This window comes from Aethalodelphis obliquidens, unplaced genomic scaffold (assembly GCF_003676395.1).
Source record: "Aethalodelphis obliquidens isolate GAN/ISIS:26980383/991018 unplaced genomic scaffold, ASM367639v1 scaffold10, whole genome shotgun sequence".
Lineage (NCBI taxonomy): Eukaryota > Metazoa > Chordata > Mammalia > Artiodactyla > Delphinidae > Aethalodelphis > Aethalodelphis obliquidens.
In genome coordinates, this window is record NW_020837954.1 from 28,743,669 (window position 1) to 28,766,824 (window position 23,156).

Sequence of the window (23,156 nt, forward strand, 5' to 3'; positions counted from 1 at the left end):
CCAACAGATGGTTAGGTGCTGTCACATGTTTCACAGGAATTAAGCGGTGCAGTAACTTAGGACGGAAGGAAGAAATGATTGAAAATCCAGGAACATATGCTGGAGTTAAAGAAGGAAGTGGTAAATCAGTGGAATAATATCTCAGATACTTTATCTTCAGAAATCCTGTATTAGCCAGAGTAGGGGAGGCAGGACTTGAAGCATAGGCTTCACTAACTTATCAGAAGTACTCTTATAAAGAAAGCCTCAAGTTGCTGGAGAAATGTTCCAGGGCTCACTGTTTTCACTGAAAACACAGAGACAGCCTGGATTTGGTCATCAAGTCCTCCTGTGAATATTCGATTACTATTAGAAGGCACAGCGATTGTTAGGTTTTAGGTTATTTTAAACCAATCCTCTACTTTCGAGACTACCCGAGGGCACTTTCCCAGCCCTCCCTGAACTGCATGGCCTCGGCGCTGCACCTCCACCCCCATCCTCTTGTGCGCGGCGAGGACCTCTGAAGCCCCCTGCCCGGCCTCGGCTTCGTGCACTCTGCAGGGCCACATAAAGGCTGCCCAGCCCGGCGACTCAGACGCGCTGACAGGTGGCCTCGCCCGCCTCCCAGCCGCCTGGGGCGGCGCTCCTCTCCGCTCCAGGCCCGCAGCCGGAGCCGCAGCCGCAGCCCGCGCGCCAGGTGTAGCTCCCCGGCTGGCCCCAGAAGTCAGGCGGCTTCCCCAGGGGACAGCAAGGCCGGAGAGGGGTGTGGGGCTAGCGGCGAGGCCGCCCACAGGAGCAAAGGGCATCCAAGGTCCGACCCAGGCGAGGGGTGAGTAACCCGGGAACTTCTCGCTCTTCTCGGACCCGGGCCTTCCGGCGTCCAGGCTCTTCCAGCACTGCGTACCGCCCCTCGGCCTCCTCCGCCCTTCGCGTCCTCGACCCCCGGAACCCGTCCACGCCTGCAGCGCCCTTGACCCCAGGTCTCTGTCACCCCCGGGCCCCAGTTGGGCCGAGTGGTCACCCGAGTCGGCGAACCACATTCCCAAGGACGAGCAGCCGGTGGCAGCACCGTCCCCGCTCAAGCGCCCTCTGGGTCCCCTCCGGCCCGCACTCCGGTGTCTCGAGCGCCCCGGCCCCTCCGGAACACGCAAGCAGCAGAGGGCAGGCATTCACTTGGACCCCTCCCCTTCCCCAAACTTCTTCCCTCCGCCAGGCCGTTCCTCCAACCCGACCCCTTTGCGCCATCCGGCTCCTCCCTCTCCGCTCCCCTCCCCTTTTCTGGTCCCCACTTAGGAATCCGCCCCCCCACCCCCGCCGCAGGCCGGGCCCGGGGATCCTCCCCCGACTCCCCCCGCTTGCCGCCGCTGCCGCCGCCGCCCGGGTTCCTCTCCCCCCTTCTCGGGCGCTCCCTGCCAAGCCCATGATGTAATGGTGTATGTTAATCAGTAGCATGTGGGGAGCTCCGGCTCGGGCGGCTCAGTCCTCCGCGAGCCGACACTGGAGGCGGCAGGAGCGGCGGCGGCGGCGGCCCGGACCCGCAGCGCCGCACTCTCTCAGCGCCGCCCGCCCCGACGGCATGGCCCGCAGCCCGCGCTCCGGGCGCCCCCAACCTCGCTGAGAGCCGCTGCGGTCCCGGACCCGCGCTTGGGGCCGCGAGCAGCCAGGATGAGCCGCTCCCAGGTGAGCGCCCTGTCTCTCTTTTGCCCCAGTGGGTCACTGGGTCCCCTTCCCGGAGGGGAGAAGTTCTGGGAGCCGCGAAGTTCTGGGAGCCGGGAAACGGGGTGCTGGGAGCGAGCCGCCCCTCGAGGGCTGGCTGAGTCGCTGGGCTCTCTTCGCCGTCCGCTGGCTGCCACCCGAACAGGGTTAGGACTGGGGGAGCCCCCGAAACCGAACTTTTCTTCTTTGCGGTGCTTCGGGGGCGTGTGCGGGCGGCGCGGAGCCGCAGTTCCCGCGGAGCCGCCCTGCCCGCCGGGGGAGGCAGTGCTGTAGGCTCGGCTGTCTCCGCGCTCGGCGTTCGCCCATAGCCGTGCTGCCTTCGGCCTGGGACGCGCGGGCGAGGCGGTGGACCGGACAGACCCGCCCGTAGGCGGCGGCAGCGGGGGCAGGATGCCTACAGCACACACACGCGTACACACTCGCATACACACAGACGCAAACGCACGCACACATCTGATCGCTCAGGGCGAAGCAGGCCCTCGGAGACCTCCTGGGTGGGCTGGAGCGGCGCGGCGCGGGGTAGCCGGGGCTCCGGCTGCGCCTCCGCCCGCTGGACGCTGAGCTTTGGGTGGGGAGAGTTTATTTTTGTCTCGAGCTGTTGCCGCGGCTGCTCACGGCCTAAATCCAGAGGGGCGCCTGGCGTTGGAGATGCTGGCTGTTGCTGTAGATGGAGCTGCAGCCGTTCGGCTGCTTCTCCGGGAGGAGGAGGTGGCGGAGGAGGAGGCGGGAGAGGAGGAGGAGGAGGAGGAGGAAGGAACTCGGGCTGCTGCTGCCTCCGCCTCTGCTTTGCATTAGCCCCCACCCCCACCCCCGCGCCCCTCCGCAGCCGCATTGCAAGTTTTCTGCGCGAGAAAGATCTGTTGCTGGTGCGGGCGTTTGCAGGCACAGTCCCCGAGGCCACCCCGGGTGGGGTGTGTGGGGAGCACTAGCCGTTCGCAGCGGCAGCAACAGGAAGCCGGGCGGTCTCCTCACGTACCTGGGAAGGAAGCTTCTTGCTTTTCCCAGAACGGGAATAGCTCCTCTCCAGCATCCGGGTGCGGAGGGGGCGGCCGGAATTTGGGGGACCAAACCCCCCGCGGGGCGCCCCCCTCCACCCCCTCTAATGCACTCGTTTCCCGCGCGCGCTCCCTCGCCGGCCGAGGTCTCACTGCAGCCTTTTCTCTCCTTCCAGTGGTGATCGCCACTCGGGAATGCGGGTGTGAAGGGTCCGAGCTGCCGCCCAGCGGGGGAGAGACCCCGGGACGCCGGAAATCACCATCCCGAAGCTGCGAGAAGAAGGCGGGGGAGGGGGGAAAGAGCATTCTTCAGTTTGTGTGCCTTGTGGGGAAAAATTTTTTTTTAAATCGTTATTTAAAAAAAACAACAACAAACATTTCCGTGCTACTGTCTGTCATCATCTCTGGGGAAATCAGCCAGAACCACCAGAACGTAACTGAAACCAGACGAGAGAGGCAGGAGCCGAGGCAGTACCTGCAGCGTCCGGGCACCAGAGCCACCTTGGAACGGGAACGCGTCTCCGGCGGCCGCTGGGCTGCGGCTCCGCCAAACTTTGGGGCGGGCGGGGCGGGCTGGGGCTCGGAGGGGGCTTTGTAGACCGAGGGCCGCCCCCTAACCATGATGTTTCGCGACCAGGTCGGGGTGCTGGCGGGCTGGTTTAAGGGCTGGAACGAGTGCGAGCAGACTGTTGCACTGCTGTCGCTGCTCAAGCGCGTGAGCCAGACCCAGGCCCGCTTCCTCCAGCTCTGCCTGGAGCACTCGCTGGCCGACTGCACCGAGCTGCACGTCCTAGAAGGCGAGGCCAACAGTCCCGGTAAGTGCGCGGCAGCCGCTGTCCCGCTGTCCTGTCCACGCCCTCCCCCCCTTCCCAGCCTCGGGCCTGGCCCCGCCCCCCGACCGCTGGTCCGTGGCGACAGAACCTCGAGGCCCCTGAGTCCTTGGCGTCTCCCGCCACCGGCCCCCGCCCCAGGCCCTGCCACCCACTAACCTCCGCTGGCCGCTTCGTTTTTTTGCCCACTGTCAACTCCCTCAGTCCATTCCATGTGGTAGCTACGGTAGCATGAATGATTGATTTTTCTCTCATGCAGTTTCCTGGGAAATAAGTAAGTCAGGTCACGTAGAGTCTGGATTTTCTGGGCTCTTACCCCCCCCCCTTTCTTCTTTTGGGCAACGTGGCTCTTTGGATTTCAGCAACACATGAAGAAGCCTGGGACTGCCCTTCAGAAGACAAGCTTTGATGAGGCTGTATGAGGAATACATGAAAATCCAATTTTGTGTTCATTTTTCCCCACGGATATTCCAATTTTAGAGCTCTGTCTTCAGAATAATTTGTAGGTGATGCTATAGACTATTAACATATTTGCAGTTCGTATACTACGTGGTTATACTTAACTATCACGACATTATTTATATTGATATACATCTTGTAGAAAGGGTCTCATAGGGAGCAGGCATGAATCAGGGTCATTAATGCTTTTGTCAGGAAACTTTATTGAGCATAACAGAATTGTTTCCTATTACCCTGCTAGTGTATTTACAGACACCTCGACTAGCATAGAAAGTGAATGTACTGAAAGGTTCAGCAGTTTGCTGTTTGCCAGCATGGGTGGTGACAGACTGAAATTATATCCGGGCCTGGGGGTGGGAGGTGAGGATGGGGGATGGGGAAAGGTCTGTTGGTTGTAATGTTGCATGGGGAAAATTCTTTAGTTCATGCTGCAGCAGGAGGGTGAACAGAGCCCCCAGTGTTTACACAGAGAAAAGAATGCAGGGTCCTCTTCCAGCTGTTCCATGTTAGAGCCGCCAGCCTGCAAGACTCAGCAGAGGGCTGGGCTGCCATTTGATGACAGGGTCCAGTCCAGGGCAGCAGGGCCTGGGAGACACGAAAGTGAGTGTGCCGGCAGCACAGCAAGAGGAGGGCTGGCCTGCTCCTCCCTCCTCCTCCCTGGTGTGGTGCCCGTGGTGCTGGAAACACTAGGATGGGATGTTTCCATATATAGAATCATAGGCTGGCAGTGACTGCTGGAAATCCTCACAGCCCTTTTCCTGACCAGACAGGACTGCACCCAGAGGATCCGGTGCTGCCTAGTGTGGTGGGCCATCCTGAGGGAGATCCCACGGGTCCCACTGGGATTCAGCCTGAGCCGAACAGCCCACCCTGTTGGTTACTCACAAGGGTGGCAGTGGCAGGGCCCCCTTCCCTTTCAGTTCTGTGTTTATAAATAGCTGAAAGGCCAGTCTCCTTCATAAGGGTGTGGAAACATAACTAGGGTAACTGATGACCTGCTCTCTTTACTTCCATTATTATTATTATTTTTTTAAATATTTATTTATTTATTTATTTGGCTGCGCCGGTCTTAGTTGCCTCACGGGGGATCTTTGTTGCCGTGTGCCGGATCTTATTTAGTTGTGGCATGCGGGATCTAGTTCCCTGACCAGGGATGGAACCCCGGCGCCCTGCACTGGGAGCTTGGAGTCTTAACCCCTGGACCATCAGGAAGTCCCTCTTTACTTCCATTCTTTTTTTTTTTTTTTTTTTGCGGTACGTGGGCTTCTCACCATTGTGGCCTCTCGCGTTGCTGAGCACAGGCTCCGGACGCGCAGGCTCAGCAGCCACGACTCACGGGCCCAGCCGCTCCGTGGCATGTGGGATCTTCCCGGACCAGGGCACGAACCCGTGTCCCCTGCATCGGCAGGTGGACTCTCAACCACTGTGCCACCAGGGAAGCCCTACTTCTGTACTTCCATTCTTAATGTGACAGGGTAGCCTGGATCACCTGCTTGATTTTGCTTTTTCAGGTTTGACAAGCAAGGTTGTGTAAACTTTTGCGTTTTATAGAATGCACAGAATTTAAGTACAGTGATTTATGTTGAATGCTTGACCTCATTGCTTGTAGGGGCTGTTTAAAACAATGATAATTAATCCTTAGGTTACTCAAATGTTAGAGGAACATTTTTTCCCTTTGAGTAAAGGAGAAGACTTTTCCCAACATAGCAGCCATCTGTTTAGTAAGTGAAGCCATTAGATGTATGGAATTAAAAAGAAGTTGCTTAGCTTAAAAATCTTTTACTTTAATAAACCAATAAAAAAATTGAACTTCTATGAGTTTAACAACATAATTTGGTTATTTTTCCCCTCAAAAAATCTTTTTTAACCATACTTATGTAAGTATGCCTACCTATTCATGATGCTAAATGCTGTAGATATGTGAAACCATAACCCTTATGTAAGATAGGGACCATTTTCCAGTTTCTGGATTAATCTTTCAACCTGGATATTTTGCTTCCTTGGAAACTTTGCACTTTTTGTTATGTGGCCAGGACAGAAGTTTATTAGTGAGGTCATGTGATGGTTTGGTTTACTTCTGCATTAAGGGATCACAAGGAACGTCAAGATTTGTCGTAGAATGCCTGTCTGGAGCACAGCTCTCTTACGTATCTGGAACCTAGCCAAGAACCAGGCAAGGGGCAAAAATGCCTACTCAGCATTGGAATAGATCGCATAAAGTCTGGGAGAATGCTTCAGATGCTCTTTCAGAACTTACTCTTATTTTAGATAACAATCCTAACTTTATTTTATTTGAAAAATGATCCATAGAATATATGGGGTAGCACATTTAGAATGGGGTGAGGAGTTGCTGTAACCAATGGTGAAAAGTGACCCCTGACAGCTTGACAACTAGGAAAGAAACAGAAAAATTATAACTTTAGATACGAGAGTTGGGAACAGAATCCCTGAAGGTTTGGGAATATTAAGGTAGGAACCCTCAATCGGACTTGCAGACATTACTTTGTAATAACATAAATCCGTAATTGCTATTTACCATTAATGAGAGTGAACTACCAAAAAAGATAAATTTTTAAATACACTCTTTGAGAAGAGAGGGAAATATGCCATAAACGTTGGAAATATTAACACTCAAGGTAATTAACCTCCAGAGCTCTTTTGGCATGTGAAGCTATTACCCATTCAGAAAACTAGGCTGTTTAGAATGACTCATTTATTGGCTGGCTGAGGTTTCCTATACCAGAATCATCATGTGTGACTTACTTTATTTTGTAATCATCAACTAAACAAACATGTATTTCTTCTGGTGTTCAGAGATTTTAAAACTTGGTGCATGAGAACGAAATTCATATCTGGGGCTTGACCTCAGTATAACAACCAAAAAATTACTAATAGTGCAAACTTGGCTCTGTTTTCTACCGGACTAACTTTAAATAGATAATCCTTCACATTAAACATGGTTTATTTGAGATCCATGGGATGTATTTTGATACTAACTTTTTGTTCTCTTAAATTTAGCATTTACTGAGATTCTAGTGGTTCACTGGTTCATCCTTTGCCTCAGGTTCGTGGTCATCTGAGATCCAAAGAACATGGCTGAGTTAGTCCTTGTGGATTTGTTTGTGTGTTGTGTGTGTGTGTGTGTGTTTCACTCCGGATTTGGTCAGTGGGTACTGGTCATGCTCAGCTCTGTAAAGTAGAGGCTTGTTTCCAGAACGCTCATAACCTTAGATACGTGCCCTTCAGCCACCAGCCCAGGTTAACATTGAGATTTCTGGCCAGTCTCAGTTTGTAGCTGTCTGTTTTTGGTGCTAAAATGTCATTTGATACCTAAAGATGGAACCTGCTGAGTTTACTTGGAAATCTTCAAAGAAAAATGGATTGTGTGGCACTAGTTTAGGACTTTTGTCATTTGAACTTGAAATATTTTTTCCAGTGGAGATAGTGTAATAAATGGAGATTCACAAGTGAATCCGCAAGTTTATTAATTCACAAAACAGTGCATATTTTGTGGGGAAACTGCGTATGTTTGTAGTAAATAAATGGCAAAGAGATTGTTACTCATAATTAAATACAAGAGAAAGGATTATCTGAAATGGTAGTGTTAAAGACAAAATTAGTTGTGGAGATTGAAAAGGGCTTGTGGGTGTATTTACTCTCATTAGAGGGCAAAGATGTGGGTCCTATGTTTTTATGGTTTTTGGTTTCCATGGTATAGGTATGCCATACCTTAGTTGATTTTTTAGATCATAAATTGAGTAAAAGGAAAGCAGAAGAGTATAGGCTTTCCTGATGATATTTCCTGGATAAGATCTTGTTTGTAGTTCGTTCTTTCGCTTTTTCTTTTTTCTTTTTTTTTTAACATCTTTATTGTAGTATAATTACTTTACAATGGTGTGGTAGTTTCTGCTTTATAACAAAGTGAATCAGCTATACATATACATATATCCCCATATCTCCTCCCTCTTGTGTCTCCCTCCTACCCTCACTATCCCACCCCTCTAGGTGGTCACAAAGCACCGAGCTGATCTCCCTATGCTATGTGGCTGCTTCCCACGAGCTATCTACTTTACATTTGGTAGTATATATGTCCATGCCACTCTCTCACTTTGTCCCACCTTACCCTTCCCCCTCCCCGTGTCCTCAAGTCCATTCTCTATGTCTGCGTCTTTATTCCTCTCCTGCCCCTAGGTTCTACAGAAGCATTTTTTCCCCCTAGATTCCATATGTATGTGTTAGCATACTGTATTTGTTTTTCTTTCTGACATACTTCACTCTGTATGACAGACTCCAGGTCCATCCACTTCACTACAAATAACTCAATTTTGTTTCATTTTATGGCTGAGTAATATTCCATTGTATATATGTGCCACATCTTCTTTATCCATTCATCTGTCAGTGGAACTTAGGTTGCTTCCATGTCCTGACTGTTGTAAATAAAGCTGCAGTGAACATTGTGGTACATGACTCTTTTTGAATTATGGTTTTCTTACGGTATGTGCTCAGTACTGGGATTGCTGGTCGTATGGTAGTTCTATTTTTAGTTTCTTAAGGAACCTCCATACTGTTCTCCATAGTGGCTGTATCAATTTACATTCTCACCAACAGTGCAAGAAAGTTCCCTTTTCTCCACACCCTCTCCAGCATTTATTGTTTCTAGATTTTTTGATGATGGCCATTCTGACTGGTGTGAAGTGATACCTCATTGTAGTTTTGATTTGCATTTCTGTAATGATTAGTGATGTTGAACATCCTTTCATGTGTTTGTTGGCAATCTGTATATCTTCTTTGGAGAAATGTCTGTTTAGGTCTTCTGCCCATTTTTGGATTGGGTTGTTTGTTTTTTTCATATTGAACTGCATGAGCTGTTTGTAAATTTTGGAGATTAATCCTTTGTCAGTGCTTCATTTGCAAATATTTTCTCCCATTCTGAGGGCTGTCTTTTCATCTTGTTTATGTTTTCCTTTGCTGTGCAAAAGCTTTTAAGTTTCATAAGGCCCCATTTATTTTTTTTTGTTTTGTTTTTGAATTTAATTTTATTTATTTCTTTATACAGCAGGTTCTTATCCTGTCATCCATTTTATACACATCAGTGTATACATGTCAATCCCAGTCTCCCAATTCATCACACCACCCCCCCCACCCCCCGCTGCTTTCCCCATTTAGTGTCCATACATTTGTTCTCTACATTTCTGTCTCAATTTCTGTCCTGCATACTGGTTCATCTGTACCTTTTATCTAGGTTCCACATATACGCATTAATATCTGATATTTGTTTTTCTCTTTCTGACTTACTTCACTCCATACGACAGTCTCTAGATCCATCCACGTCTCTACAAATGACCCAATTTCGTTCCTTTTTATGGCTGAGTAATACTCCATTGTATGTATGTATCACATCTTCTTTATCCATTCGTCTGTCGATGTAGGCCCCATTTGTTTATTTTTGTTTTTTTTTTTGTTTTTGTTTTTTTTTAATCAATATTTTTTTATTGAAGTATAGTTGGTTTACAGTGTTGTGTTAATTTCTGCTGTACAGCAAAGTGATTCAGTTATACATATATATATACATTTAAAAATATTTTTTCCATTATGGTTTATCGTAGGATATTTTTTTTTTTTTAACATCTTCATTGGAGTATAATTGCTTTACAATGGTATGCTAGCCTCAGCTCCACAACAAAATGAATCAGCTATATATATACATATATTCCCATATCTCTTCCCGCTTGCTTCTCCCTCCCTCCCACCCTCCCTATCCCACCCCTCCAGGCGGTCACAAAGCACCGAGCTGATCTCCCTGTGCTATGCGGCTGCTTCCCACTAGCTATCTACCTTACGTTTGGTAGTGTATATATGTCCATGCCTCTTTATCGCTTTGTCACCGTTTACACTTCCCCCTCCCCATAGCCTCAAGTCCATTCTCTAGTAAGTCTGTGTCTTTATTCCTGTTTCACCCCTAGGTTTTTCATGACATTTTTTTTTTTTTTAAATTCCATATATATGTGTTAGCATACGGTATTTGTCTCTCTCTTTCTGACTTACTTCACTCTGTATGACAGACTCTAGGTCTATCCACCTCATTACAAATAGCTCAATTTCGTCTCTTTTTATGGCTGAGTAATATTCCATTGTATATATGTGCCACATCTTCTTTATCCATTCATCCGATGATGGACACTTAGGTTGTTTCCATCTCTGGGCTATTGTAAATAGAGCTGCAATGAACATTTTGGTACATGACTCTTTTTGAATTATGGTTTTCTCAGGGTATATGCCCAGTAGTGGGATTGCTGGGTCATATGGTAGTTCTATTTGTAGCTTTTTAAGGAACCTCCATACTGTTCTCCACAGTGGCTGTATCAATTTACATTCCCACCAACAGTGTAAGAGGGTTCCCTTTTCTCCACACCCTCGCCAGCATTTATTGTTTCTAGATTTTTTGATGATAGCCATTCTGACTGGTGTGAGATGATATCTCATTGTAGTTTTGATTTGCATTTCTCTCATGATTAGTGATGTTGAGCATTCTCTCATGTGTTTGTTGGCACTCTGTATATCTTCTTTGGAGAAATGTCTATTTAGGTCTTCTGCCCATTTTTGGATTGGGTTGTTTGTTTTTTTGTTATTAAGCTGCATGAGCTGCTTATAAATTTTGGAGATCAATCCTTTGTCAGTTGCTTCATTTGCAAATATATTCTCCCATTCTGAGGGTTGTCTTTTGGTCTTCTTTATGGTTTCCTTTGCTGCGCAAAAGCTTTTAAGTTTCATTAGGTCCCATTTGTTTACTCTTGTTTTTATTTCCATTTCTCTAGGAGGTGGGTCAAAAAGGATCATGCTGTGATTTACGTCATAGAGTGTTCTGCCTATGTTTTCCTCTAAGAGTTTTATAGTGTCTGGCCTTACAGTTAGGTCTTTAATCCATTTTGAGCTTATTTTAGTGTATGGTGTTGGGGAGTGAATCTAATCTCATACTTTTACATGTAGCTGTTCAGTTTTCCCAGCACCACTTATTGAAGAGGCTGTCTTTTCTCCATTGTATATTCTTGCCTCCTTTATTAAAGATAAGGTGACCATATGTGTGTGGGTTTATCTCTGGGCTTTCTATCCTGTTCCATTAATCTATATTTCTGTTTATGTGCCAGTACCATACTGTTTTGATTACTGTAACTTTGTATTATAGTCTGAAGTCAGGGAGCCTGATTCCTCCAGCTCCGTTTTTCTTTCTCAGGATTGCTTTGGCTATTCGGTGTCTTTTGTGTTTCCTTACAAATTGTGCAATTTTTTGTTCTAGTTCTGTGAAAAATGCCATTGGTAGTTTGATAGGGATGGCTCTGTATCTGTAGATTGCTTTGGATAATATAGTCAATTTCACAATGTTGATTCTTCCAATCTAACAACATGGTATATCTCTCCATCTCTTTGTATTATCTTTAATTTCTTTCATCAGTGTCTTATAGTTTTCTGCATACGGGTCTTTTGTCTCCTTAGGTAGGTTTATTTCTAGGTATTTTATTCTTTTTGTTGCAATGGTAAATGGGAGTGTTTCCTTAATTTCTCTTTCACATTTTTCATCGTTAGTGTATAGGAATGCAAGAGATTTCTGTGCATTAATTTTGTATCCTGCAACTTTACCAGATTCATTGATTAGCTCTAGTAGTTTTCTGGTAGCATCTTTAGGATTCTCTATGTATAGTATCATGTCATCTGCAAACAGTGACAGCTTTACTTCTTCTTTTCCAATTAGGATTCCTTTTATTTCTTTTCCTTCTCTGACTGCTGTGGCTAAAACTTCCAAAACTATTTTGAATAATAGTGGTGAGAGTGGACAACCTTGTCTTGTTCCTGATCTTAGAGGAAATGGTTTCAATTTTTCATCATTGAGAATGATGTTGGCCGTGGGTTTGTCATATATGGCCTTTATTATGTTGAGGTAAGTTCCATCTATGCCTACTTTCTGGAGGGTTTTTATCATAAATGGGTGTTGAATTTTGTCAGAAGCGTTTTCTGCATCTGTTGAGATGATCATATGGTTTTTCTCCTTCAATTTGTTAATATGGTTTATCACATTGATTGATTTGCATATATTGAAGAAACCTTTCATTCCTGGGATAAACTCCACTTGATCGTGATGTATGATCCTTTTACTGTGCTGTTGGATTGTGTTGCTAGTATTTTGTTGAGGATATTTGCATCTATGTTCATCAGTGATATTAGCATTTAGTTTTCGTTCTTTGTGACCTCTTTGTCTGGTTTTGGTATCAGGGTGATGGTGGCCTCATAGAATGAGTTTGGGAGTGTTCCTCCCTCTGCTATATTTTGGAAGAGTTTGAGAAGGATAGGTGTTAGCTCTTCTCTAAATTTTTTTTTTTTTTTTTTTTTGTGTTACTCGGGCCTCTCACAGTAGGTGGCCTCTCCCGTTGTGGAGCACAGACTCCGGACGCACAGGCTCAGCGGCCATGGCTCATAGGCCCAGCCGCTCCGCGGCATGTGGGATCCTCCCTGACCAGGGCACGATCCCGTGTCCCCTGCATCGGCAGGCGGACTCTCAACCACTGCGCCACCAGGGAAGCCCCTTCTCTAAATTTTTGATAGAATTCGCCTGTGAAGCCGTCTGGTCCTGGGCTTTTGTTTGTTGGAAGATTTTTAATTATAGTCTCAATTTCAGTGCTTGTGATTGGTCTGTTTATATTTTCTGTTTCTTCCTGGTTCAGTCTCAGAAGGTTGTGCTTTTCTAAGAATTTGTCCATTTCTTCTTGGTTGTCCATTTTATTGGCATATAGTTGCTTGTAGTAATCTCTCATGATCTTTGGTATTTCTGCAGTGTCAGTTGTTACTTCTCCTTTTTCGTTTCTAATTCTATTGATTTGAGTCTTCTCCCTTGTTTTCCTGAATAGCCTGGTTAATAGTTTATCAATTTTGTTTATCTTATCAAAGAACAAGCTTTCAGTTTTCTTGATCTTTGCTATTGTTTCCTTCATTTCTTTTTCACTTATTTCTGGTCTGATCTTTATGGTTTCTTTCATTCAGCTAACTTTGGGGGTTTTTGTTCTTCTTTCTCTACTTGCTTTAGGTGTAAGATTAGGTTGTTTATTTCAGATGTTTCTTGTTTCGTGAGGTAGGATTGTATTGCTATAAACTTCCCTCTTAGAACTGCTTTTGCTGCATCCCGTGGGTTTTAGTTCCTCGTGTTTTCATTGTCGTTTGTTTCTAGGTATTTTTTGATTTCCTCTTTGATTTCCTTAGTGATCTCTTGGTTATTTAGTAGTATATTGTTTAGCCTCCATGTGTTTGTATTTTTTACAGATTTTTTCCTGTAATTGATATCTAGTCTCATAGCGTTGTGGCCAAAAAAGATACTTGATACGATTTCAGTTTTCTTAAATTTACCAAGGCTTGATTTGTGACCCAAGATACGATCTATCCTGGAGCACTTGAGAAGAAAGTGTATTCTGTTGTTTTTGGATGGAATGTCCTATAAATATCAATGAAGTCCATCTTGTTTAATTTATCATTTAAAGTTTGTGTTTCCTTATTTATATTCATTTTTCATGATCTGTCCATTGGTGAAAGTGGGGGGGGGGTTAAAGTCCCCTACTATGATTGTGTTACTGTCGATTTCCCCTTTTATGGCTGTTAGTATTTGCCTTATGTATTGAGGTGCTCCTATGTTGGGTGCATAAATATTTACTATTGCTCTATCTTCTTGGATTGACCCCTTGATCATTATGTAGTGTTCTTCTTTGTCTCTTGTAATAGTCTGTATTTTAAAGTCTATTTTGTCTGATATGAGAATTGCTACTCCAGCTTTCTTTTGATTTCCATTTGCATGGAATATCTTTTTCCATCCCCTCACTTTCAGTCTGTATGTGTCCCTAGGTCTGAAGTGGGTGCCTTGTAGACAGCATATATACAGATCTTGCTTTTGTATCCATTCAGGCTGTCTATGTTTTTTGGTTGGACCATTTAATCCATTTACATTTAAGGTAATTATCGATATGTATGTTCCTATTCCCATTTTCGTAATTGTTTTGGGTTTGTTATTGTAGGTCTTTTCCTTCTCTTGTGTTTCCAGCCTAGAGAAGCTCCTTTAGCCTTTGTCATAAAGCTGGTTTGGTAGTGCTGAATTCTCTTAGCTTTTGCTTGTCTGTAAAGGTTTTAATTCCTCCATCGAATCTGAATGAGATCCTTGCTGGGTAGAGTAATCTTGGCTGTAGGTTTTTCCCTTTCATCACTGTAAATATGTCCTGCCAGTCCCTTCTGGCTTGCAGAGTTTCTGCTGAAAGATCAGCTGTTAACCTTATGGGGATTCCCTGGTATGTTATTTATTGTTTTTCCATTGCTGCTTTTAATATTTTTTCTTTTCATTTAATTTTTGATGGCTTGATATGTGTCTTGGTGTGTTTCTTCTTGGATTTAACCTGTATGGGACTCTCTGCGCTTCCTGGACTAGATTGACTATTTCCTCTCCTATATTAGGGAAGTTTTCAACTATAATCTCTTCAAATATTTTCTCAGTCCCTTTCTTTTTCTCTTCTTCTTCTGAGACCCCTGTAAGTTGAATGTTGGTGCATTTAATGTTGTCCCAGAGGTCTCTGAGAGTGTCCTCAATTCTTTTCATTCTTTTTTCTTTATTCTGCTCTGCAGTAGTTATTTCCACTATTTTATCCTCCAGGTCACTTATCCATTCTTCTGCGTCAGTTATTCTGTTATTGATTCCTTCTAGAGAATTTTTAATTTCATATATTGTGTTGTTCATCATTGTTTGTTTGCTCTTTAGTTCTTCTAGGTCCTTGTTAAATGTTTCTTGTATTTTCTCCATTGTGTTTCCAAGATTTTGGATCATCTTTACTATCATTACTCAGAATTCCTTTTCAGGTAGACTATTTCCTCTTCATTTATTTGGTCTGGTGGGTTTTTACATTGCTCCTTCTTCTGCTGTGTGTTTCTCTGTCTTCTCATTTTGCTTCACTTACTGTGTTTGGGGTCTCCTTTTCACAGGCTGCAGGTTCATAGTGCCCATTGTTTTTGGTGTCTGCCCCCAGTGGCTAAGGTTGGTTCAGTGAGTTGTGTAGGCTTCCTGGTGGAGGGGACTAGTGTCTGTGTTCTGGTGGATGAGGCTGGATCTTGACTTTCTGGTGGGCAGGACCGTGTCCAGTGGTGTGTTTTGGTGTGTCTGTGACCTTATTATGATTTTAGGCAGCCTTTCTGCTAATGGGCAGGGTTGTGTTCCTATCTTGCTAGTTGTTTGGCATAGGGTGCTCAGCACTGTAGCTTGCTGGTCATTGAGTGGAGCTGGGTCTTTGTGTTGAGATGGAGATCTCTGGGAGAGCTTTCGCCGTTTGATATTACGTGGAGCTGGGAGGTCTCTGTGGGACCAGTGTCCTGAACTCGGCTCTCCCACCTGAGAGGCTCAGCCCTGACACCCAGCCGGAGCAGCAAGACCCTGTCAGCCACACGGCCTTTGCTTTCTTCTGCCAGTTTTCCCCAGGATTCTGCAGGCTCTGGAGTGAGTGGGATGTCCCAGGTGGTCTTATCCTGGCCACCAGAAGGTCATGAAGAGGCAGAAAAGTAGTTTTCCCTCTTCTGTTTTTAGTGAGTGCTTGGCCAAGAACCATTTTTCTCTAGGGCACCTCATAAGTTGAAAAGCTTATCCAGGTTAAAAGTTCTTGCAGTGGCCACTGTAATTCACGATTATCTTGGGTAAGGTTAACCTGCTTGTTTGGCCTTAAAACAAAATTTGTTCACCTGATGCCTCATGCTGGGCCCAGTCTAGCTTCAGTCCGGCCCAGTCTCCTTTCACTTTTTCATTCAACAAACATTTACTGACTGCCTACTACTTTCCTGGCCCTGTGTTATGCAGTGGGAATACAAAGGTAATTTACTGTATTCCAATGCCTTGTGCATAGATACCGACTGTTGAGTAAATGACTAATACCATATCACAGGTACAGAAGCATAGATATAGGAATAAAAAGGGTAGGGGAGAGGTTCTGGGAGCATTGTGAATGTACAGCTAATTGCCTGGAGGAGTCAGAGAAGCCTCCACTGCAGAGGAGATATGTTTGAGTTTTGAAGGGTGAATAGGAGTTGGTTCAGTATGTAGAAAGGATTGTAGAGAGCGGGCTTGAAGGTGTTTTCCAAGCAGAAGAGATAGCATTTATAAAAACGTTGTCTTATGAAAGGGCCTTGTTGTGTGCAAGAAATAATGAGTTCAGAGTGGCTCAAAAGATGTAGAATGCTGGGATCTAAGAAAGAGAAGTTAAAACAGAAGTCATGTGTGTGCAGGACTTTGCCAGCTAAGGAATTTGACTTAATCCTGCAGAGATGATAGAGAACCCAAGAAGACTTTTAGGCAGGGGTGTGCTGAGAATGAGGAGGGAAGAAGAAGAAAGTTAAAAGATGAAAAGGGTGTGTGTGTGTGTGTGTGTGTGTGTCTGTGTACACGTTTGGGAAAGCTTTGTAATATATGCATGATTCTCTGAGAGGCAAAAATGGGAGAAGTGAGGCAAAGTTTGGTTCAGACAATTTCCATTTTGGCCACATGATGGCATCATCAGCCAAAGGCAGCTTTGTTGCTCTCAGCATTGCTGTATGGGGGAGAAGGAAGGACTGAGATAGGAAAAGAAGGTCTTACCAGGTGACCATTTATTTATATGCATAGGAGGGGATATGTGTAGAGGATTCTTAGAGTATGGATTTTGAATTGGGCTAGTCACTTAATTCTGAGCCTTAGTTTTCTCATCTGTAGAACGGGACTAATGAAACCTTGTTATTGGCTGGAAGCTACTTGTTAACAATCCAGTGAGGACCTATTCTGTCCCCCAGGTTTAAATTTGCCTCTAATTAATAAGAAATTTATATAAATAATGTTTTCCTAAATGATAGGGCATCTTTTTTTAAAATTTTATTTATTTTTGGTTGCGTTGGGTCTTCATTGCTCTGAGTGGGCTTTCTCTAGTTGTGGTGAGTGAGGGCTACTCTTCATTGCGGTGCTCAGGCTTCTCATTGCGGTGGCTTCTCTTGTGGAGCATGGGCTCTAGGCACGTGGGCTTCAGTAGTTGTGGCACACGGGCTCAGTAGTTGTGGCTCGTGGGCTCTAGAGCACAGGCTCAGTAGTTGTGGCATACGGGCTTACTTGCTCCATGGCATGTCGTGGACCAGAGCTTGAACCCACGTCCCCTGCATTGGCAGGCGGATTCTTAACCACTGCGCCACCAGGGAAGTCCTGATAGGGCATCTTTTATTTCAAGGATTATCTGGAAGAGATTGAAGATGACTTGGAACCTGAAAAGATATGAGTCTACTTTGCTCCACCTTCTATATTTTAGCTGTATTACTCTATTTTATATCATGTTGAGTCCTAAAAAACACAGCCCTGACCCAGTTTTCCCAAATAACTTGTCAACACTTTTTACCTTCAGTTGGTGAATGTGAAAAAAAGAAATCATTTGGAGGAATGAAATATCTAGGGACTTCATATCTGAAACACTTTTCACTTTGGGTGTTGTAATTTTCTTTGGGTTGGTCTGGGATGACAGGTAGCAGGTCACAGGCATTTGTGATCTTTGTTGCAAATAAATTGCATTTGGTTGCTTAGCTTGGATGCTCAAAGGCTTTAGCAACTGAGTACGTGTTATAAATAGGTCCCATCAAAGCAAGTAGAAGGCAGACAAACATAGCAGTCAAATTGGTTTGTTTATGTATAAATAAACAAACTGAGAGTGAAATGAGGGTCAGAAGGGCTGAGAAGTAACTGAAAGCTCCCCAGTATATCCTTCAGAAGCTTAATTCTAATAAGAATTGACAACACCACGGAAGAGAAAATACTCTCCTCCTTGACCTGAGGAAAATTTGGAGGTTTTCATCCACGAGGGAAGTGACTTACGTAAGTCATTTGCTAGCAAAGCTGTGGTGCTCATAAAAATCCTTTTTTTTCTTTTAAAAATATAATTACTACTTTGAATTTTTAGCCTGTTCTTTTCTTTCCATCTTTTCTAATCATTCCTTCCAAGGCATTACTGAGTTCATCCAGTTCACGTAGATTGAGATGCAGAATCAGACGTCTCCTCTGAGCTATTTTTTGCTTCTGTGGAAGCCGCCTGAGGCAGGAATCTCCCAAGGAAAGCAGAACTTTCAGAAGAGGAGCGAAGCTTTCTCTCAAGGTTAGCTAGTCAAGGCTTGGGCTTTGCTCTGAAGCCTGCACTCCAGGAGCCAGCGGAGTTCAGAGGAACCTGCTGCTTTTATTATATGTAGGAGCATTTCACTCCTTGGGGCTCATAAGCTAGTTCTAGGGTTTTGTTCTCACCTAGGTATCATCATTTTAATACAGTTTTCCTTGTCTTGGTTTAGCAGGGAGAAAAAAATCAAACGATTCAGTGGTTTCTTTTATGCAATAGGTAAGACTGTTAAGTGGTACCTGGAGAAGAGTATCTGGTAAGAAACTGTGGGATCAAGTTCCTCACTACTTATTAATTCACCAAGTCCTGCAGCCGAGAGCTGGGAGCTGTGTCCAAAGGCAAAAGAAATGTGATGATTCCCCTCAAGGAGCTTACACTCGAGTTGTGGAGGTAAAACAACATATATACAGGTGATCCCTGACTTACGGCAGTTTGCATTAGACAGTTTTTTGACTTTACGATTCCAAAAGCGATATGTATGCTGTAGAAGTCGTTCCTGGAATTCTGAATTTTGATCTTCTCCCAGGTTAGCAATCTGCCCCACGGTCCTCTCTTGTGATGCTGGGCAGTGGCAGCCCCCAGTCAGCCACACAATCACGAGGGAAAACAACCGATACTCTTAGAAGCATTCGGGACCCATATAACCATTCTGTTTTTCACTTTCAGTACAGTATTCAATAAATTACATGAGATATTCAACACTTTATTATAAAACAGGCTTTGTGTTGGATGGTTTTGCCCAATTGTAGGCTAATGAAAGTGTTTGAGCACATTTAAGTGGGCAAGGCTAAGCTAGGTGGGTTAAGTGTATTAAATGCATTTTCAACTCATAATGGGTTTATCAGGAGGCAACCCCGTTGTAAGCTAAGGATGATCTGTATGTGTAATAATTAGACTGTAAAAAGTTGCTAAATGCTGTGTTTCCAGTGAGAGAACAAAACTGGACTTGAGTGAAGGGGAGAGAACAGGATGGGTTGGGTTGTCCAAGAAGTAACGAATGGAAGAAGTAAACTTGAGTGGGTCATTTGCAACAAGTGCTTTAGAGCTTACAAGATTCTTGCCTTTTTAGTACCTTTAATGAAAGTTTTGTCAAGAAAACCACACATATAGGGGAGAGTCTGTTGGACCACGTAAGGGGCAGGCTGCCAGGCCCCCCCTTTTTAAAAATAAATTTATTTTTGGCTGAGTTGGGTCTTCATTGCTGTGTGCAGACTTTCTCTAGTTGTGGCAAGGGGTGGCTACTCTTCATTGTGGAGCACGGGCTCTAGGCCCGTGGGCTTCAGTAGTTGTGGCTCGCGGGCCGCAGAGCGCAGGCTCGGTAGTTGTGGTGCACGGGCTTAGTTGCTCCAGGGCATGTGGGATCTTCGCGGACCAGGGCTCGAACCCGTGTCCCCTGCATTAGCAGGCAGATTCTTAACCACTGCACCACCAGGGAAGTTCTTCCTGGGTCTTTGAAAGATGAGTATGAGTACATTAGAAAGAGGGGAGCGTGGTGCATATTGTCCATCAGGAATGAATTCTTGAATGGAAGAAGGAGCAATCCAAACACTCCTCTGATTTCTAACATGTTTAAAGGAGGAAAACAGCATATCAGCTCACGCCAAATTTTTTTCCCTAAAATTACCCATTAAAATTATGAGACTTAGGGCTTCTCTGGTGGCGCAGTGGTTGAGAGTCTGCCTACCGATGGAGGGGACACGGGTTCGTGCCCCGGTCTGGGAAGATCCCACATGCCGTGGAGCGGCTGGGCCCGTGAGCCATGGCCGCTGAGCCTGCGCATCCGGAGCTTGTGCTCCGCAATGGGAGAGGCCGCAACAGTGAGAGGCCCGCGTACCGCAAAAAAAAAAAAAAAAAAAAAAAATTATGAGACTTAGTAGTAGTTCTCTCTCTTGGTTCCTTTTAGTAGAATACTTTCATATGTTACTTTGATTAGAACTAGTGTTAAGAAGAAACATGTTAAACACTTACAGCAGGGATCCCCAACCCCTGGGCCGCGGACTGATACCAGTCTGAGGTCTGTTAGGAACCGGGCTGCACAGCGGAAGGTGAGCGGAGGGCGAGCCAGTGAAGCTTCATCTGCCGCTCCCCATCGCTCGCATTACCGCCTGAGCCATCCCCCCCCACCTCCCCTCCCCCAATCCCGTCTGTGGATCTTCCACGAAACCGGTCCCTGGAGCCCAAAAGGCTGGGGACCGCTGCCTTACAGAAAAAGATAAAAGTGTCTTAAACTAGTTTTCAAAATTTAATATGCATACAGATCGCTTGGGGATCTTGTTAAACCGAAAATTCTTATTGAGGAGGCCTGTGGGGGGCCCAGAGTTCCTGCATTGCTAATAAACTCCCAGGTGATGCTGCTGCTGCAGGTCTGTGGACCACACTTTGGGTAGAAAGATCATAGGCTATTAGAGGTGGAAGGTCATTTAGAGGTAGTTGGTGCGTTGGCTTTCAAGTTGCATGGATGAGTATCACAAGGTCTTTGTTTGCAAATGAAAACTTAGATGAAAGCTTATGGTAAATGGATGATCCCCCTCCCACCAAACCCCATCTCCACCCCCCAACACTAACTTTCCAAGGAGAGAAGTTTGAAATCTCTGTGATTTCCCCAGGCTTGGAGATCGTCACAGCCTGAATGGAGGCTGGGATTGAGGAAGGCAGATCTGGGCTATGTTGTAGCATTTCCCAAGCTTTTTGGCCTTGCCCCTGCTGGAATTTCCAGGCATTCTAATGATCAGTGTCCCATGGAAAATGAGGTTCCAGGAAAGATTTCTGTGTGTGTGTGTGGTGTGCTGACGCTATGGACTGTAAAGTTGAGCTGGTAAGAGCAGGAATGTTAACTCCAGAGACCGGATGGGAGAGATCTCTTCCTACTTCCCCAGCGTCCTCCCATAAAATGCAACATAGGAACTTCTGAAGCAGCTTATCCTGATTTGTCAGTAGAATTCAAGTGTGTGTGTGCAGCACAAATACATATAGAGTACGTACTTTCATTGTATACGTTTATATCTGAGTATGTGCACCAAATATGTGATTTAAATACGTGACTAGAATGGCGATGTGAAACCACTTTTGAATTTCTCAAGAGTTGTGAAGGAATACTAGAGGCACCATCAGAAGCCTCCCTAAATAATGATGTCTCTGAGAAGGCAAAAAGCAGGGAAAAAGTAAGTTCTGTCCCTTGTAAGGATATGCGAGGTCAACAGTGATCCTGTGCAAGCTCCCAGGAGAGTATCTGAAACTTGATATATTAGCATTTGGATGAGGAAGTAGGAAGCAGCCTGGTTTTCCTAAGAATGGGAAGACTGGGTCATGGAGAACTAATGTCATTTCCCTTTTGATGGGGGAATAGGAAAGCAAGGGAGATAGCATTGACGTTTACGGAGAGTCTTCTGTATTCTGGGCAAATTACAGGAATTCTGGTAGGCATTCCATGTCTAAGTTTCAGCACAGCCTTTGACAAAGCCTCTTATTTCTTTTTTTTTTTGCGGTACGCGGGCCTCTCACTGTTGTGACCTCTCCCGTTGTGGAGCACAGGCTCCGGACGCGCAGGCTCAGCGGCCATGGCTCACGGGCCCAGCCGCTCCGCGGCATGTGGGATCTTCCCGGACCGGGGCACAAGCCCGTGTCCCCTGCATTGGCAGGCGGACTCTCAACCACTGCACCACCAGGGAAGCCCAGCCTCTTATTTCTTGATGAGTAAAATGGAGACATGGGAGGGCTGGGTGAGAGTCACCCACCCGTAAGAGGGCTGGGTGGCGTTAGAGTGACTTCTGCCGCTGTCAGCCTTAAGGGAGGTCTTTGGTGCTGTGCCTTGGGGCTCACACGTCCTACATCATTATTCATGTTGACTGCGACTTAGCCTGGGGTCCCCAAGAAAGCAGAACGTGAGGCAAGGGCTGGCGTGCAGGCGGTTTATTTTTGGCAGTGATCCTGGGGAAGAGGAAAGGGGGCTGGGGAGGAGAGACACAGGGAAGGAGGGGAGGCCAACACAAGCCGATGTGGTTGAACTGGTCACTGTCATGGGCACTGGGGCTCAGTCCCATGGGACCCTCTGAGGGGCCATGCAGACTGTGCCTCAGAAGGGATAGACACGGTGGGCATTTATCCACGGGTTCCCCTCTCCTCTTAGTCAAGGGTTGTCCCAGGGTGCTAAGTCCCCATACTTCAGGTTTGCACATGTGCACGTGCTGCTCCTTTCCACAGTGTCCCAGGCATGGTGTTGGAGAAGCCCCAAGGCAGAGAGCTAGAGAGAAGTGGCGTGATGGAGGTGGGGTGCTGTCAGGTTTCCCCTGCCTGAAGCTGGTGGCCACGGCAAGGAATTGGGTGTAAACTGGACTGAGAAGGTGTAATTATCAAATCTGTGCATGAACCCAGAGGGACAGCTGAGAGCTTGATGACAGAATCATGATCCAAAATATTTCAATATAACAAGATGACTATTAAACCACTAAAAGTGTAGCTCTACATTTGCATCCCCTAGACCTCCTCTGGGGGAGACATGGCTTATTAGTAGTGTGCACGGAAAGGATTTTGGGCTTTTAGTGGACTAAGAACTCAGTATGAATAATGTCACAAGGGGGTTGCCCCCCAAGCCGCTAAGCTTTTAACAATACATTGTATATACAATGCAATGTATAATAATATTTTATTCAGAACAGGTCTTCTTGGCAAACCAGCCTGTACCTGGAGTGTGGGGTGCAGTTCTGAGGAGCTGCACACTTTGAGGAAGATGAATGAGTCAGGATGTGGCTGGCAGGAGGAGGATGGTGAGGCAGTTGAGAACCAGGGGGGACATTCAGGCTGGAAAAAAAAATGAGCAGAGAACAGGACAACTGTCATTGGTTCCTTGAAAAGTTAGCTTGGAGTTGAGGGGTTCCATTCCATATCTGTGTAGAGGGCAGTGTGTGGAAGCCAAAGCTCATTTAGCTCAAAGTAAAGAAAAACCTGGCGGGCTTCCTTGGTGGTGCAGTGGTTGAGAGTCCGCCTGCCGATGCAGGGGA

The 23,156-nt window shown here is 45.9% G+C and overlaps 1 protein-coding gene across 6 annotated transcripts in view; it reads left to right on the forward strand.

The window, feature by feature from the left end:
• Nucleotides 1-1,350: 1,350 nt before the first annotated feature.
• Nucleotides 1,351-23,156, forward strand: part of SAMD4A (sterile alpha motif domain containing 4A) — a 240,408-nt gene continuing 218,602 nt past the window's right edge. The window contains exons 1-2 of one of the 6 annotated variants that reach the window (XM_027111287.1): nt 1,351-1,659; nt 2,867-3,505. In XM_027111287.1, coding sequence (XP_026967088.1) covers nt 3,310-3,505 — 196 coding nt within the window. In that variant the 5' untranslated portion in view covers nt 1,351-1,659; nt 2,867-3,309. Of the gene's footprint in view, nt 1,660-2,170; nt 2,264-2,516; nt 2,730-2,866; nt 3,506-23,156 lie in introns of those variants that run through there. The other 5 variants (XM_027111290.1, XM_027111291.1, XM_027111292.1 and 2 more) reach the window with 5 other exon arrangements.